Source organism: Anolis carolinensis, chromosome 2 (assembly GCF_035594765.1).
Source record: "Anolis carolinensis isolate JA03-04 chromosome 2, rAnoCar3.1.pri, whole genome shotgun sequence".
Lineage (NCBI taxonomy): Eukaryota > Metazoa > Chordata > Lepidosauria > Squamata > Dactyloidae > Anolis > Anolis carolinensis.
In genome coordinates, this window is record NC_085842.1 from 135,275,955 (window position 1) to 135,294,638 (window position 18,684).

General features: G+C 40.7%; 1 protein-coding gene across 1 annotated transcript in view; it reads left to right on the forward strand.

The window, feature by feature from the left end:
* Positions 1–18,684, forward strand: part of LOC100563782 (unconventional myosin-XVB) — a 64,633-nt gene that overhangs the window by 88 nt on the left and 45,861 nt on the right. Inside the window, exons 2-11 of the mRNA XM_062970609.1 lie at positions 925–999; positions 3,925–3,982; positions 6,923–7,053; positions 7,351–7,446; positions 10,234–10,469; positions 10,588–10,766; positions 14,004–14,076; positions 15,545–15,742; positions 15,833–15,927; positions 18,331–18,425. Of these exons, the coding sequence (XP_062826679.1) occupies positions 997–999; positions 3,925–3,982; positions 6,923–7,053; positions 7,351–7,446; positions 10,234–10,469; positions 10,588–10,766; positions 14,004–14,076; positions 15,545–15,742; positions 15,833–15,927; positions 18,331–18,425 (1,164 nt within the window). The 5' untranslated portion in view covers positions 925–996. The remainder of the gene's footprint in view (positions 1–924; positions 1,000–3,924; positions 3,983–6,922; positions 7,054–7,350; positions 7,447–10,233; positions 10,470–10,587; positions 10,767–14,003; positions 14,077–15,544; positions 15,743–15,832; positions 15,928–18,330; positions 18,426–18,684) is intronic.

Below are 18,684 nucleotides of genomic sequence, written 5' to 3' on the forward strand. Positions count from 1 at the left end.
AATGTTTTTGTCTATCAAATGGGAAAAACCAAACAAACAGGACTATGCTGGCATCATTTTGCCAGTGTAGGCGGTGGGTGGTGGCAGAAGGGAAAAGATTGCAGAGCACAGCAGCCATGGAGGAAGTAAAAATGTTGGGGATTTAGAGTTCTCAGAATCAGCAGATTTTGCTTGCCTTCCTAGACCGCTGCTGTACAACATCAATTGGATTCTGGCTTATGGTCCCATTTGTCCTTCTTGAGCGAAAAATACATTCAGATGCTTAGGTCATCTTTTAAATGAGCTAGTTTAAATTTTCTCAATAGCTAGAAAATTAGAGCAAAAAAGAGGTGAAGGCATTTTCTAAGCACAGTCCAGTCCTATAGAATCATACTACTATCACTTTAACTGCCATAGCTCAATGACTAGTGAACCCTGGGATTTATAGTTAGGGATCTACATTCTTTGGCAGAAGAGGCTAGACTCTAACACTTCAGTTCCATGGCAGTTAGTGATGGCAAACTCCATTAATCCTACAGTGTAGATGCACCATAAGAGTTCCAAAACATGTAACATTTTCAAGTTCTGGGAAGGCCATCTTAAAACACAAGGGCTCATTCCTTAACTGCCTTACCTAACAGCCCCATGGGCTCATAATATGTATGCAAGATGTGCCTGGTTTTGTTTTACCTGTGTACATATGCCAAAGGAGAGTCACACTTTCAAATCAGGCGGAGATAAGCACTGATGTCTTTAGACTGTATTTGTATATGGTGTGGAAATTTGCATGATTTCCCACAAAACAAGGTCTCCTTTTCACAGAGCTGAGATTTCTTTTATGGGGGGTGGGGGCAGCTAGCCAGCCAGCTAGCTTTGGATGTAGACAGTCAGTTATACACCTTGTGTTCTTCCATAATTTCTCTCTCCTTCCCTTTTTGATCACAGAGGTGTGAGGAGAGCTGGCAGAAAACTGAGTCACTGGCCAAAGGTGCTGAGAGGAACAGGCGGTGCCTCAAAATGGTACGTGGCATCCATAAAATATGTGGTATCATCTGGCAACATCTGGTAATTTTTGTGAAGACAAAAGGAATTTGGAAGTTTCTTATGTGACAGAATAAGAGTGCATACAGTAAATAACTTTCAGTGGGACTGGCTGGCCTTTGTACATCTACATTTTGTTTTAGCAAGACTTTAAAGTTCGTGAGTACTTTTAAAAAGCAGAATATGCTGAGCTTGTTTTTCAGTGACAAAACCTACCAACTTTCTGTTTGCATCTCATTCCATTTCCCTACCTAAGTGGTATTGAGAAACAACCACCCTGCTGAAATCCCTTGTGATTTTATAGTTTTCCTACCAGGCATATTGTGTTCTTGCAACTATCTTTCAGAGTTAAGCTCAGAAGCCTGTTTCTTAAAACTGTAACAGCCACAACAAGACACTGTGCACTAACAAAGCAAGCCAATCTCCTAAACTTAGGCTGCTTAGTTTAAACATGGATGTCCATTAGCATAGAAATGTAGATTGTGTTGTCAAAGGCTTTCATGGCCAGAATAACTGGGATGCTGTGAGTTTTCCGTGCTTCTAGGGCTGTGTTCCAGAAGCATTATCTCCTAATGTTTGGTCCACATCTATGGCAGGTATCCTCAGAGGTTGTGAGGTCTGACTGGTTGCATTTTAGGAAAGAACTTGCCTTCTAACCTAGTGCTTTCTTTCTAATCTTTTGGATGACTCAGGCAGCTCACCATTCTCTAATATCTGTACTGTCAAACGGATTTAGAGAGCAAGGGCTGATTTTGCATACAGACATTCACATTTTGCTGTCACTCACAGCAGTTCGTGGCTTTTTAAAAAAGTGGCAAAAAAATTCCAACACATATACCATAAAAAACCACAAAACAGACAACCCAAACTGCTATATGTGTATTGAATGGGAATTACTCCTTGTAATGAAAATAACAGTCCTTTGAAAGCGTTTCCCCTCTTCAGCACTGGCATTCATATTATTCCCAGTTCTGCTTCTCCTGACAAAATTCCAAGTAGCAGTACGACTATTTCTGCACAACAAAACTAGCTATGCCCCTGACCTGAATCTGTTTTATGTGCACTGGGCAGCCTATTACTGTCTTTGAAGCATGACTTAATAACCAAAGGAGAGTTTTAATAGTGTGCTGCATTGCATTTATTTCTTAGCTTTTCAATCAAATTGTTAATTCTAAAGATTGCTTAAATCTATTTTGGCTCTTTCTTTCTCAACTTAAATGTGTTCTTATCAGCATGTATTTTAATTTGTGTGAGCCAGGTAGATTTTTGGTTCTGGGAGAAAAGACACTGAATGAATGAATTACACAAATGCTAAATAACGGCTAAGGCATACATTCTTTGTATTTGTATGGGAATAAACACATTAATGTATCCATTATTGCTGTTCTTCTACCAGACTTCCTCGTGCAATAATGTCCTTTCACTGCAAACACATTTAGGAAGCAAAGTTGTGTGGAGGAGTGATTGTGGGAATTTGCCTCAACAAAATGCCCACATTGCACAACTGTAACGAGATGTGAAAGTAATAGTTTCGATAATAGTATATTTCCATTTCCTTAAACAACACTACTGAGACGAAACAACAGGCTATGGTGATAAAGTCCTTCAACACAGGCTCTTGTGTACTTCAGTTGTGTTGTAAGAGCATGTCTGCAGTGAAGAGTACTAGAATGTTTGGATTGGGAAAGAATGGGATATTTCTCAGCCTATGTGATGCTAGTTTCTTGTGCTTGCTTACAATAGGCAAAGTAGCAGCAGCTCAATCTAGAATCCCTTACTGAGCATGTGTGAACAGTACAACAGAGAGAGGCCCTTTCTACACTGCCATATTAAATCCAGTTTATCTGCTTTGAACTGGATTATATGGCAGTGTAGCTCATATAATCCAGTTCAAATAAAATAATCTGGATTATATGGCAGTGAAGATCCAGCCAGAAAGGACCAGCCGGTCAGCCCTTCTCGCAGCTGCGCAGCGTCCCTAAAATGCTGTGTTGCCAGCCACGCCCCCATTGTTGGAAACAAGTGGTTGAGGGCGCAAATGGCAGAATTTAGTGGGGAAAGATTTGCAAATCTCATTCATCGCTGTGGTAAGTGCCTAGATTTGAATGGCGACTACGTGAGATGTGGTATTTGGATGTGGTTTCAACTGCATATGGTAAATGTTTTCTCCTAAACTTTGTTCATTATTACAGTAGAGTCTCACTTATCCAACACTCGCTTATCCAACGTTCTGGATTATCCAACGCATTTTTGTAGTCAATGTTTTCAATATATCATGATATTTTGGTGCTAAATTCGTAAATACAATAATTACAACATAGCATTACTGTGTATTGAACTACTTTTTCTGTCAATTTGTTGTATAACATGATGTTTTGGTGCTTAATTTGTAAAATCATAACCTAATTTAATGTTTAATAGGCTTTTCCTTAATTTCTCCTCATTATCCAACATATTCGCTTATCCAATGTTCTGCCGGCTCGTTTACGTTGGATAAGCGAGACTCTACTGTAATTCCAAAATGTAATCTACTTTGTGGATAACCCTTGTATTTCCCAGTTTTGTAGCTTCATTTTTTTTACTGCCCCTTCTCCCTCATCTTTTTTCCTTTTGAAATTTGAAATGTTTCAAATGCTTCAGGACAGGTGCTGTCTTTTTCAATGTCTTTTTCCATATGCACTGTGTAAAATTCCATGTGCAGGGGCAGCACCATAGCAGGGGAAAGGTGAGGCTTCTAATGATCAGATTATAAAGTTTATATATGTTGGCCATCAAAAATATACAATACATATAACTTTTAAAAATCAGGAAATGAATCCTACATATAGGGGTCAGGGGAGAGAAAGAAATGAAATAACCCATACCATGCTTTTAAGGATGATGTCTGAATTTTTTTCTCCGTAGGATGTCAGAAGGCTGGAAATCCCTGCTGATCTTGCAGCCCAGCTCCACTTGGCTGAAGGTGAATAAAGTCCATATTCTTTACCTCTGAGGCCCCTGGAATATATGGCAGTGTGGATGGAGATAACCCAGTTCAAAGCAGTTATTGTGGATTATCTACCTTGATATTCTGGGTTATATGGCTAGGTGGAAGGGCCCTCAGATACATTATTTTAGGAAAGGGATGGGAAGCCCAGGCATTGAGGCTAAAGTCCAGCTGACCACATTGTTTTCCTCATGAAACTATTGTTTGACAGCCCCCAGCATTTCTATGTTCTTTTCAGTTCTGAAAGGTTGTATTGCTTTTCCCACAGTTGAATTACTGATATTCAAATTTTGCTTTTGGCCTTACTCATTGCTGGAATGAGCCTCATTTCCATCTGTAATCTCATTTTAAAACATGGTTGCACTTTCCTTACCACATGTATTCATTTTCCTTAACACATGTCCTTCCTCCCTTTTAAAAATGTCTAATTTGCATTGTAAATTCTTTGAGAGATGGTGAACCAACTGGGATTTCTGGGAGTTGTAGACCAAAAACATCTGGGGAAGCCTGGCTGAGAACCACTGATGTAGAATGAATTTTATTACTATGGTCATAGACCAGGAGTGTAAAACATTTAAGTATTACAATCAGAGTTTTTTTAAAAAAACAAAAAACAACAACAACAACAACATTAAGCATGTAGGAGAAAGTTGTTCTTTCTCAGAAGAGATATGTTGTGTTTCTATTAGGGTTATTCCAAAAAAAGAGCTTGAGTAAGCTCACATCTATTCATATAGCAATCTCTTAGAATGGTTCAGTCAACATCAGCCGAGTTGTGCGTTTGTATTTCATCATTTTATGGTAGGATGGGAATCCTGCAGCCATGCAAATATTGTTGGAAAGCAATTCATCATTGGCTGTGTCAATTGAGCCTGCTTGGTATTGCATTTGAATGACACTTTATAGCAAGCCTCCACTGTAAGATGTTTGGCTGCCTTAGATCTCCCACTTTCCCTATTTTCTTCTTTATTTTATTTTTCAAAATAAAGTTTGGCATATAAAAGTTTGCTTTACTGTTTTGACATAATTCTTGCCTTCATCTACCCTAACTATAAACATGACATTACCCAATGCAGGCCACTTCCTCCTTGCTTCTCTCAACCATGAATTCTACAGAAAGAAGAGTCCATAACAAAACATGTCTATTCCTCTCGGGGCTCTTCCACACAGCCATATAACCCAGAATATTAAGGCAGAAAATACCACAATATCTGCTTTGAATTGGGTTAACTTAGTCCACATTGCCATATATTCCAGTTCAAAGCAGAAAATGTGGGATTTTATTCAGCTGTGTGGAAGGGGCCTTGGCCATCTAATAAGAGCAGTGTTGCTTGACCAGTCATGTACACAACTCGCAACCCTGGAGTGCAATGAAAGACTCGTTTGACATAAGTCTGGATAGCATTGAGCAGGGTTACATTCTCCTAAAAATGAAACATAGGAATTAAGATAAATGAGATACTTTATCTTTTATTGCTATGGCTAAATGTTTTTCATTATGAATTAAATGTTTTTCATTATGAATTTTGTTTTGCTTTTAGCCATAGTTAAAAGGAAGGAGACAGCATAGTTGCCACATTATAAATAATCAGTGGGGAACTTCCATTCCAGAAGCCCAACCTTGCCTTTGAAATCTCCTATCCAAGTCATTTTGTCAAGCTCCCCATATCTTGGAGGCCAGCAGGGAGAGGCAGCCCTGCTGTTGTTTGTCATCAAAGTATTAACTGGTCAAAGTATTAACTGGAGAACCTGTCACCAGCCACTTGGCACTGGAACTACTAATATTAGGGATGTGGTCACACTCTTGACATCATTCCCAGTGACTTGCCTTCCTTGCCATAGAGAAATACTTCCACCTCATAAGAACACAGATGAATCATTCTGTATGTTGAATGAATCTTACTGGAATGCTCAGGTGCTTCTATTAATGCTTGTTCAGTTGAATTTACCATCAGCTGATGAAGTAAGGTTGATGGGTACACATTGCAGGGCCTTCTCTATAATGACATCTCAACTGTAAAAGTCTTTCTCAAGGGAAGTCAGGTTGGCTCCAACTATTTGGTTTTAAATTATTTTTAAGGAGTGTTTTGTTCATGTTTTTACTATTTTAACAGCTTCCTTTATTTATTACACATTTCCTCTCAGCCTGATGGGCTGATATAATATATAAACACATTAACTAATTTGAACATAGTCCCATCATACAGAGGTTGCAAGATGGGGATTGAGTCAGGACATCTGGAAAAGAAATTCTGCTGCAATGATTAGATATCATCATCTATTGCTTAAGAACATAGCATTTCCCCAGTGTTAAACAAAAGATCTCTACACCAACAATGAACAAGATCTAAGTGTTCAGGCAGCCAAAAACATAGCAGATCTTTTCTTTATTAGGCTTTTACAACACCCTGGTGCCCAATGTTAGTTGTTCAGAAGCATGTTGATGTGTGCATTTTGTACTTGGATTATGCTGCAGGTTATTTATTTTTTATTCACTCCATTTTATTTACTCCATTTATACCCCACTCTTCTCACCCCAAGGAGGACTCAGAGCGGCTTACATAATTTGGCCCAATTCGATGTCACAGTTCAACAATATACAACTATTATGTTCACTTATCATGCTGATGACTCTTGATCACCACTTTCTGTTTCCAAGCACATCAGCACTGCTCACTCATCTGTGTTTCATTAGAGAAGGTGATTTGTTATCTGGGGCCAGCGGTGGCTTTCCCTGCAGCAGGTCATCAAGTTTTTTCTGTCAAATTGTCTCTAGGGAGGCATGCAGGTAGTATTTATGAGGTTAAAAACCATCCTATATTACGCTGTCCACACATTCAACACAAGCCAAAGCAAGGGATGTGCCTCTTGGTCTAAGAAGCTAATACTCTTTCCTCCTCCCATGCTCTTTTGTAGGTCACCACCATGCTCGGACAAACAAGGTCACAGAGGTTTCCCCTCCAGAGGTCAAAGCCAAGGTTGATCTTTCCCTGCCTCCTGATATCAACAGTTTTCCCTTCTCTACTTTCATCAGGTCCCATTTCCAGGTAAGAATTTGTTGTCAGAAAAAACAAGAGTTTTTTTGTTCTTGCTGTTTTTGTTGTGCTTTCAAGTTGTTTCCAACCTATGGGATTAGAAATGCCCAAATACACGAATGCCACCATATATATAACATATATACACACACATACACACACACACACACACACACACACACACACACACACACACACACACATACAGGCATGCACACGAACATACAGACACATCATGACCATGACCATACACTCACAGGGCCTAAACACCATCTAAGAACATATATTTCTTCCTCTGATTCATTGTAGGAAATGGGTTTGCCTGACCTTGGACAACCTCTGAAACAACCTTTGACCCGACTGGATGGTGAGCAGAGGCAAACTGCTCTGCAGCTCAACAAAGTGGTAAGAGGGGAAGGAAAGAATAAGCAGCTAGGTCAGTGCAAATAGATGGGGAAAGCTCACATGCATACACACACACGAGGACTTCATGTACTTTCAAAGTAAAGTCACTGCTATACAGTCATTCCAGTTTTGCTTCTTCTAAGCTAGTTTTCAAATATCTTTGAATTCTTTTTCCAGAATCTTGACACATGCCAAAACAAATCAATATGATCAGAGACAATAATGAAAAGAAAACCATATGCATTTACACCAGCCTTCTCCAATGCACGGATACATGGAGTACAACCCTGAATGTCCACCATAGTCCTGCATATCTTGCGGGTCCCAAATTGGGATAGCTAGTAGTAGACTCTGAAAAAGCACATCCAAATTGGTATATTTGTCACCGCATGTGTTGCATGCTTCTTCAAAAGACAGCTATGAGATATCAAGGCAAGTTGTAGAATTTTTCACTTTTTAGAATAGTGTTCTTGATATGGGCTGCTCTGTCATTCAGGAATTGAAAGGAACTGCATGTCTGTCTCAGTCCCATTGTCTTTTGCCTTCATTCATTAGCTTTTTCAGGTGCAATGCAGAACCAGGCATTTTTTTTAACCAGTCACCTCCTTACACTGAAGGAATACAGCAAAAACTTATTTCAGAGTATTTTTGTCTCTCTCATTACATTCTCTTGACAGATTGCCACAGGGTGATGTGTGATTTTATGTCACTTGATATAGAATCATACAAGAGTGTCCTTTCATTTTTTTTAAAAACTATTCCTAAAGATTCACCCAGGCATGCTAATAAGGAGTGATTGGAAAGTTATCACAACCCACTCTTGACAATTTGATTCTAGAGCAGTGGTTCTCAACCTCTGGGTCCCCAGATGTTTTGGCCTTCAACTCCCAGAAATCCTAACAGCTGGTAAACTGGCTGGGATTTCTGGAAGTTGAAGGCCAAAACATCTGAGGACCCACAGGTTGAAAACTACTGATCTAGAGGGAAGCACTTTGGTAGTGTGTACCTGTCCAACAATTTTCAAAGTGATTTATAGATTCCAGGAATAGAAAGTAGAACACCGTGTGACGTGATCAGTGTGAGAGCCAATTATTAGGGAGGAAAGTGACATGACGGAAGGAGAAAGGTCAAGGCTATAATGATAAGAGCAAATTTATTATTCATGTGCGAGTTTATACCACACCCCTCCAACAGGTCACTACTTATTGAATTGTAGGGTTGGCAGAAACCACATGTTCTTGGAAAAGGAAGCATTTTTTGGTTAGAGGAAACTTTTTTTGAAGACATTATTATTTTGTATTTTTCTTGTATTGAAAGGAAAAGTACATTCTTCTTGTATATTGACCTGACTTGGAATCTCATGGTGAATCTATTACGTAAAAACTGGAGCAGATTGTTGATGTTGTTTTTGTGTGTCTTCAAGTTGTTTCTGAATTATGGCAACCCTTTAACAGGGTTCTTGGGGCTGAAAATGTGGGACTCACCCAGGATCACCCGGTGGTTTTCCACAGTTGAGCAGGGAATCAAACCCTGGTCTCCAGAGTCATCGTCCAATGAGCAGGCTAAGAATTAAAATAGATTAGATTCTCATAACATTTTTGGCAGAACCGCTCCCCCAAGTGGTCAAAGACATCTATTGTCTGTAGCCCATGATTTTCCTTTGCTACTTAATTTGTATTAAGTGCACTTTGTTTTGCAAATGATCACTGACAGATAAGCAGGAGCACAATTTGCAAGTCCAATAAATGAAGCACTGTAACTCTGAGGAAATCTTGTCATGGAAAACAGATTAATTGCAGCGAGTCCCTCATATTTAGATTAACCCTTGGGCTCCAGCAGTATAATGTGTCAATTCCTTGGTCCATAATCTTGGGCAGAACTTTGTAAAACTACTGTTTTGGGCTATAACTCACAGGAGCCTAGCCAGTGGATTCTGAGACTGGAAGGGTTTTAAGCTCTGATCAACGGTGTCTTCATGGTGGAGAATAAGTCTGGCTAACCTTCTTACATAAATGGAGAAAATAGTTCCTTGAATGGTCTAGTGCAGTGGTCAAGCAATATGTTTTCATGCAGAGCATGCGGAGCCTGCAGTGGTGCAATGGGTTAAACCTTTGTGCTGGCAGGACTGCTGACCGACAGGTCAGCAGTTCGAATCCGGGGAGAACGGGTAAGCTCCCTCTGTCAGCTCCAGCTCCCCATACAGGGACATGAGAGAATCCTACCACAAGGATGGTAAAACATCAAACATCTGGGCATCCCCTGAGCAACATCCTTACAAACGGCCAGTTCTCTCACACCAGAAGTAACTTGCAGTTTCTCAAGTTCCTCCTGACACAAAGAAAAGAAATGCAGAACACACTCACACATACATCGGAGTCTGGCTGCTTTCAATTAAAAATATGTTGATGTTTTCAGATATATGGCTGCAATGTGATGCACACTTATTCATTAATGACAAGCAAAGAAGCTTTGAACACAATGCAACTTTTAAAAAGAATAGGCTCCAATCCAAGGACATGAAAGTGACAATACTGGGGGGAGGGAGTAATGTCAGTTTTATTTTTATATAAGTGAAAGCATAAATATATTTTTTGTAAAAGTAGCAAAGGCCTTCTGCATGAAAGCAATGAAAGGATATACTTCATAAGAGAAAACCCAAAGTTCTGGAGAAATATACCTCTGCGTTGGTTTCCTTGCGTACCTCTGCATTGGTTTCATGGCACACTTCTGCTTGGTTTCCTTGCACATTCACTTTGCTGGTTATTCTTGTTGTTTTAAACAAAACAGATCCTACGCTTCATTGGTGATAAAGGCCTGGAGGCATGGCAAGAAGAAGTACTAGGCAATTACATAGCAAGCCGAGGGCTGGCCAGTCCTTCCCTGCGGGATGAGCTTCTGAGCCAGGTGGTCTCTCAGGTGTGGAAGAATATGGACTTAGAACAGTGCCAACGAGGATGGGCGCTGATGGCCACCCTCCTGGGGACCTTTGCCCCTTCTCCAGCTCTGGAGAAGCCTCTACTGAAGTAAGGAGAGAAGACTTCCTTTTGCAGTATGTTGTTAGGGTTTTGGTGGGTTTTTGTCATCCTTGAACCAATGCAGAAGCTTAGTGGGTGTTTTGGCTTGCTTGGTTTACAAACACAGGTTTGTGTCAGACCATGGCCTGGAGAGCTATAATGGCATCTGCCAGCGGAAACTCCTGATGTCCATGCAGCAGATGGAAAAAGATCCAGAAGTGTCCCGAAGTTTCCCTCCCACCCAGCTGGAGTGGACCACCAACCAGAGGAAAGGCAAGATGGTGCTGGATGTCTATACCTATAAAGGTAAACATGGTTGATAGCTTACACCATCTTCTCATTTAGCATATGCATTGTGGAAGCAACATTTAAAAAGCTCACAGCAGAACTGGAAGGCGAACCTAGCCATGAAGTGGAGAGAAGCTGGGAGACTACTTAGAGAGAGGGGGGAGGGTTACATTTCAAATTGTTCTATTGTATTCCTATGTGGTCAAGAGTAGTAGGAATTTCAGACTACCACGTGACACTCTTTCAAAATTTTACATTCTATTCATTTGAAGAGAGAAGATGGAGCAAAATTGTTTTCTGGGTTGCTGTGAGTTTTCTGGGCTGTATGGCCATGTTCCAGAAGCATTCTCCTCAGAGGATGCCTGCCATAGATGTGGGTGAAACGTCAGGAGAGAATGCTTCTGGAACATGGCCATACAGCCTGGAAAACTCACAGCAACTCAGTGATTCTGGACATGAAAGCCTTCAGCAACACATTAAATTTGTTTTCTGCTGCTCCAGAGACTACAACACAGGGCAGTTCATTCAAACTTCAGGAAAAGATATTTTCTCACAAACATGAGCATAATCTTCCTGATGGTAGAAGCTGTGGTATATGATATATGCTGCCTTGGAGTGTGGTGGGGTCTCCTTGTCTGGGGATTTTTAAATGGAGGCTGGGCAGCCATCTGTCAGGAATGCTTGGATTGTGTATTCTGGCATGGCAGGAAATTGGCCTGGATGGCCTTGGGGTTTCTTCTAACTTTATGGTTCTTAATTTCATGTCCCAGTCTTACTGCAAGTCTTGAGCTACTCAGCAATGCTAATTTGATGTGTTATCAGCAATTAGCAATGGTTGTAAATGGTCCTTTTGCATACATTTAATCTAGAACTGAATTAGTTTAAATGCTTTAACATCAACACCTGATAATAAAATGTGTATAAATCCAGTAGAATGTTTCCATTAACCACTGGAAACATCATCTGTTCATTTTGTTATTTTCTTGACTGCCCCTAGCTCTCGTTATTTAAATTATTTTTAAATTGTGTTGTCGAAGGCTTTCATGGCTGGGATCACAGGGTTGTTGTATGTCTTTTGGGCTGTGTGGCCATGTTCCAGAAGTATTCTCTCCTGACGTTTCGCCCACATCTATGGCAGGCATCCTCAGAGGTTGTGAGGTATGGATAAACTAAGTAAGGAAAGGAAAGAATATATATCTGTGTAGAGTCCAGGGTGTGGCAAGAGTCCTTTGTCACTGGGAGCCAGCATTAATGTTTCAGTTAATCACCCTAATTAGCATTGGAAAGGTTTTGTCTCTTGCCTGGGGGCATCCTTTGTTCAGTCAAGCCCGCAGAGTTTTGGTTCCCATCTACTGTTTTGATTTTGGAGTTTTGTAATACTGGTAGCCAGATTTTGTTCATTTTCATGGTTTCTTCCTTTCTGTTGAAGTTGTCCACATGCTTGTGGATTTCAATGGCTTCTCTGTGTAGTCTGACATGATAGTTGTTGGAATGGTCCAGCATTTTTGTGTTCTCAAATAGTATCCTGTGTCCAGGCTGGTTCATTAAATGCTCTGCTATGGCTGATTTCTCTGGTTGAATTAGTCTGCAGTGCCTTTCATGTTCTTTGACTCTTGTTTGGGCGCTGCGTTTGGTGATCCCTATGTATACTTGTCCACAGCTGCATGGTATCCGGTAGACTCCTGCAGAACAGAGAGGATCCCTCTTGTCCTTCGCTGACCGTAGCATTTGTTGGATTTTCTTTGTGGGTCTGTAGATATTTTGTAGGTTGTGCTTCTTCATCAGTTTGCCTATGCGGTCAGTGGTTCCCTTGATGTATGGTAAGAACACCTTTCCTCTGGGTGGATCTTTGTCTTGACTCTCATGGCTTGTTCTGGGCTCTACAGGCCAATGGATACTCCACCACAGACATCAGAAGAGCTGCAAGGCCACCCTGGACTCTACACAGATATATATTCTTTCCTTTCCTTACTTAGTTTATCCATACCTCACAACCTCTGAGGATGCCTGCCATAGATGTGGGTGAAAGGTCAGGAGATAATACTTCTGGAACATGGCCACACAGCCCGAAAGACATACAACAACCCTATTTTTAAATTGTTTTATTCTTGATTTTATAGCATTTTAATTACAATTTTATTTTGACTTTTTTTGTGAAAGCACTTTGAATTTCTAAAATAAAAAGTAGCATATAAATCATATAAATGAATGTATAAATGTTTGCCATTCTCTAATTTTCTCTCTCTCTCTCTCTCTTTGACCTCCATTGCTTTTTTGATCAGTACATTTCTGTACCATATCTGCCCTTTCTCAGTGCCACCTGGTAGTCTGAAATGCTGAACTACATCTGTGAGGAGAAGATCTTCCTCATGGTGGTTGTTAGGCTGCATGGACATTCTTCCTACCATTTCTTGATGTTGTATGCCTTCAAGTTGCTAAAATTGATGACCCTACAGTGAATCTATCACAGGGTATTGTTGGAATGAGTTATTCAGAGAGTGTTTGTGACTTTCCCAAGGCCACCCAGTTGGTTTCTATGGGTGAGTGGGGGCTCAAATCCTGGTTTTCTGAATCATAGTCCAACACTCAAACCACTACACCATGCTGGTACCTGGGGGAAAACTTTAGATGCAGTATAGGTAAAAAAAAAAAAAGGTACAGGTTTCCCCTGATGTTAAGTCCAGTCATGTCTGACTCTGGGGGTTGGTGCTCATCTCCATTTCTAAGCCTAAGAGCCGGCGTTGTCCGTAGACACCTCCAAGGTCATGTGGCCGGCATGACTGCATGGAGCGCTGTTACCTTCCTGCCAGAGCGGTACCTGTTGATCACTTTGGCATGTTTTCTGCTAGGTTGGCAGAAGCTGGAGCTAACAGGGGGCACTCATTCCGCTCCCGGGATTTGAACCTGCGACCTTTCGGTCCGCAAGTTCAGCAGCTCAGTGCTTTAAGACACTTTGCCATTGGGGCAGTATAGGTAAAACCTATCAAATTGAAGTACCTAAGTGTTGTCCAAGGAAAGTGTTTAACATTTGTTGGAGGCAGAAAACATCAGTGTTAAGAATATCCTATAGTTGATAATTTTTGAAGCCCCCCCCCCCTCAGATTTTCTTGTTTAATGTGTTCCATGTGTCTGGAGATGCATTCAGATTTTCCTGTGATTTGATCAGAATCCTGAACAGGAGTACTCCCTATTGTGAGATATTGTTGCAGGTTACACTTGTATTTATCTTCTGTCCTTTCTTTTAATCCTGACCAGAGGAGATGCTTTCAGCTGAAGTGGACTCATGGACAACAGGAGAGCAATATGCTGGTTGGGCCCTGAGTTCAAGGTACATCCAAAGGCAAGGGGCAGAGTTATTGTAAACCGAGACTAAAAAGTAACCGACTGCTATCAGTCTGAGTAGGCAACCGTTACCTTAGAAGGAGGGCAAAAACACACCCTCTGCATATCTTCTAACAGGCTTGGGATGAGTAGTTGGGATGTCTTCTGGTACCTTGCATGTCCTTGGGGAGGATGCACCAAAAGAGTAGAAAGAGAAGAAACTGCCATTTGCTCTTGGGAGGTGATTCTGAATCTGAATTAGACTCAGTGTTAGAGCTGCCAATTTTTGAGAGCTGTGAGAGCTTCTGTTCCTTACACTGGAGGTGTAAGTGAGTGGGGTATGAGCTACATGCAGTCCCCCGACTCTTTTTGTTGCATGTTCCCTACATGTCTCATTTTCAAATTAAACAATTCTTTTCTTTTTCTTGTAACAGTGCAGGAGTAGGCTGCAGCCCACTGGTTGTTTTGGCCCATGGACTTGTAAACATTGTTTCAGCCCTACTTTAAAGCAGTAGTGCCATTTAGCCAGTTGACAGCAGTTCACTTGAACCAGCAATTAAAATGTATTCAGATTGCCAAACTGCTTGTTGTGGAGACAAAACACAAGAGCTCACAGTCAAATTCTTGCAAGCTTGCTCAATGTTTTACAGCATAAGTGAAATGAAAACACTAATGAATTATTATATATTATGTGGGCCATGAATCCGATCCATTGACGGCCATGCCAATTTGAAGTAATCAGTTGCAACAGACACCTTTGTCTCAAATATTTACTAAAATGTCAGATTTTAATGTGGCATTCATATTTTCTTTTACATACAACAATTTGACACAAACAACAATAACAACTTAATAGGCAGATGCTGCTGTTCTTTTAATGGTTCATCCAGGTGATCTTTCAAATTATGTCTTTATTACATTTTAGTCTCTACAAACTAATCTAGCAAGTCCCAATTCAATGACAAGACCAGATATGTGAAAAAACTATTCAAAGCCTCCTTTTGGTTGCATTTACGTTCCAGGGTAGATGCGCTAATTCAGGGTTGGATGTTAGATATGCAGTGTTTCTTTAAGCAGCTACAGCTCAGTACCACGGATTCTTCCGAAACCCTATTTTAAATGTTTTCCTTCTGAATTTATTCAATGATTTGAGGTGCCATTGAATCTTAAGCTTTCCAGCTTCAAAGAGATAAAAATGGTAAACCACCAATTCAAGGAGAATCTCGATGTGTATCGTTGGACTATTTGGGAGCATTAAAATGTGTTTGTACATTTGTGCTCATGCACAAAGGGTGCTTCCAAAGTAGGCTTTTATTGTGTTACTAGCCTTTCTTTTTAGTGGAATCCTTGTGTATGTATTCACTCCCACACATCTTGCCATTTACACTCCAATGTAGTTCCTCGACTTAAAAAAAATTCTCCCTCCCCCCCCTCCTCTTTCATGAATCTGTTTCTCCTCAATCTGCTGCCTCCAGAGGCCTGGATATGGTCCCTCGGGGCTGGACTGTGTCTATGTTTGCGGGCCAAGAATGGCAGGACTTAGCAGGCTGTGATTTTGTGCTGGATCTCATTGGAGAACTAGAGGAAAACAATGGACCCTCTGAATCCTCCCCTGGTTATCCCATAACCCCTGAACAGGAAGAACACTACGCCCGGCAGAACTTTCCAAATAGGTGAGTGACTTCTGCATTGCATTTCTCTCTTGTGTAGTCCCAGAATACCCGCCTCTTTTGACCCTTTCCTTCTCATTTTCCTTTTGGCAGGACACACTTGAACATCCCTCCTGCACCAGATATTCGGGCTCCTCCCTTCCCACCTCCATCACTGCCTCCAGATTTTGACAGTATTGCCTATCCAGGTGAGTATTGCTAATCCCAAAGGGGGATTTCAGATTTGACTGAGCAACACAGTCATGCGTATGACCCACACTCTCCACCTTGAAAGAATCGGGGCTCTGAATGCATGCCTGCACTTTTCTGTGTATTCCAGTAGACATGGTGTTTCTGAAAGATGGTTTCCCCTCACATTTGTTTTCTCTCAAATATGGAATTTTAAAAGAGATCCAGGTAGTTTTGTACAGTAGATCCTTTGCAACCCCTCCCCCATAGTTTCTCCACATTTATTCTCTTTTCTTACACACCCAAAAAACAATATATTAAAGAAGAAGCCAGAATGGGTGCTGCTCTGCCTCCATTCACAATTTGAAGTGTTGCTAATGATTTATACCAGTGGTTCCCAAACTTATTTGGCCTACCACCCTCTTTCCAGAAAAAAATATTACTCAGCAACCTGGAAATTATTATTTTTTAATTTTAATAGCAATTAAACAGAAAGATATATGTATCTGTGGCCATCACCGCTCCCCTGGATTGCTGCAGCATCCACCAGGGGGCGGTAGCGCTCACTTTGGGAATCACTGATTTATACATTTCTGTAAAACTTGAAGCCCATCTCTCTGAAGGACCATATTCTTCCACATGAGCTGGAGATTTTCAGGAAAGATCCTTCACATGGAATTAAACAATTTCTCCAGTACTCCTCACTTCTTGAGCAGGCAAGTATAGGGAGAGAATCTCCTCCACATATAGATGTCCCAAGCCATTTAGGCCTTTAAATATAATGACAAGGACCTCAAACACAGAATGGAAACATATCGTCAGCATATTGTTTTGGAAGGGGCTTTTCATGGTTTGTAATATCATTTTGTGGGTAATTAATAATAATAATAATAATAATAATAATAATAATAATAATAAATAACTGTGTTTCAAGTGGTTTTAATTCTATAGTTCAAGCACATTTTAGCAATACTTTTCATCTGGTTTTATTAGTATGTATTTTCTTTTCTATCTTTATAAAAGGTTAGCAAACTGGCTTTGAGCTCTAGTTCTGAGAAAATATTGTAGGAATATTTGGTATCTATAGCAGGGTAGGGTGCAGAATAGACAGTGCTATATATGAGCTTTTAGTAGGAATCAAGAGAGAAAATATGCAGAATGCACTGGTAATGTTTAAAAAGGATAAAAATACTTTTATTGTAACAGGTCATACATCTCAGACAAAAGAGTAAATAGACAAAAGAAATTTTTCTGTTGTGTTGTTGAAGGCTTTCATGGCCAAAATCACTAGATTGCTGTGAGTTTTCCGGGCTGTATGGCAATGCTCCAGATGCATTCTCTCTTGACACTTCACCCACATCTATGGCAGGCATCCACAGAGGTTGCGAGGTCTGTTGGAAACTAGGCAAATGGGGTTTATATATCTGCGGAAGGTCCAGGGTGAGAGAAAGAACTGTTGTCTGCTTGAGGTAAGTGTGAATGTTTCAGTTGGCCACCTTGATTAGCATTAGCCTGGCTTCTTCCTGCCTGAGGGAATCCATTGAAATCCACAAGCATGTGGACAATTTCAGCAGAAAGGAGGAAACCATGAAAATAAACAAAATCTAGCTACCAGTATTAAAATCTTCTAAAATCAGGACAGTAAATAAAGAACAACACTCAGAAAACATAGGAATTACAGATATGAAACAATTAGGGTCAGCTAACACCTCCCAAGAAAGGATTCCCCAGGCAGGAAGAAGCCAGACTTTGAAGCTGCAAGGCCATTCAGTGCTAATCAAGGTGGCCAATTGAAACAAGCACACTTACCTCAACAGACATGAGTTCTTTCTCCCACCCTGGACATTCAGATATATAAACCCCACTTGCTTAGTTTCCAACAGACCTCACAACCTCTGAGCATGCCTGCCATAGATGTGGGCAAAACATCAGGAGAAAGTGCTTCTGGAACATGGCCATACAGCTTGGAAAACCCATAGCAACCCAAGGATATCTAACTTTGATAGGAATCTCTAATGCTGACTTTTGTGTCTTTGTGTAAGGCACCTTGAAGCAGATAGAAGCTTCAATGATGCTCCCTTCTCAAACAAAGGATAATCAAACACTAACAACTTTTGGGAAGAAGGGAAAAGTGAGTTCTACATGCAAGCAGGAAGCAAATTGCCTTGAGGCATGCACTACAGGGTTCCCTCTGTCCGTAATTGTTCTGTATACAAGTGTTGATTCTTCTTCACTTCTAACAGAAGTAGGGTGTATCAATCAAAATAACAACAACATTTACAGTTATTTTTTTGACTCGCAGTTCTAGGAAGCTTCCCTGTCAAAGATATGAAACCTGCTAAGGGAAAAAAGATTGCCAAGAAGGATGGTGGGAAATGGGGAGATATATGGTCTTCTGATAAAAAATGTGGGTTTCCCCCTAGAGCCAGGCAGCAGAAATAGCCCAAGAGGAGTGGATCATTATGTGGATGGCCTCTTTAGTCCACTGCTGGATCATGCAGCCAGGAATTATTCATCGGTAAGTGTACTCTTTTCTTGTCTGCTGCTTCTTTTCTTACACATTCTTCCTTTCTGACAGTTAACATTGCCTTTGTTGTCTGTTTGATATAATCGCTGTCCATTGTCCTATCACTTTGCCATATCCTCAGGGGCCCATTTTCCAAAGAAATGACTGCTATCTCATTAGCAGCATGTGCCAGTGTATGAACCTTTGTGAATGTGGTGGATTGGTAGTGCCTTATGCAAGGCTCCAGGTGTGCACCATGGACCTAGCAGGC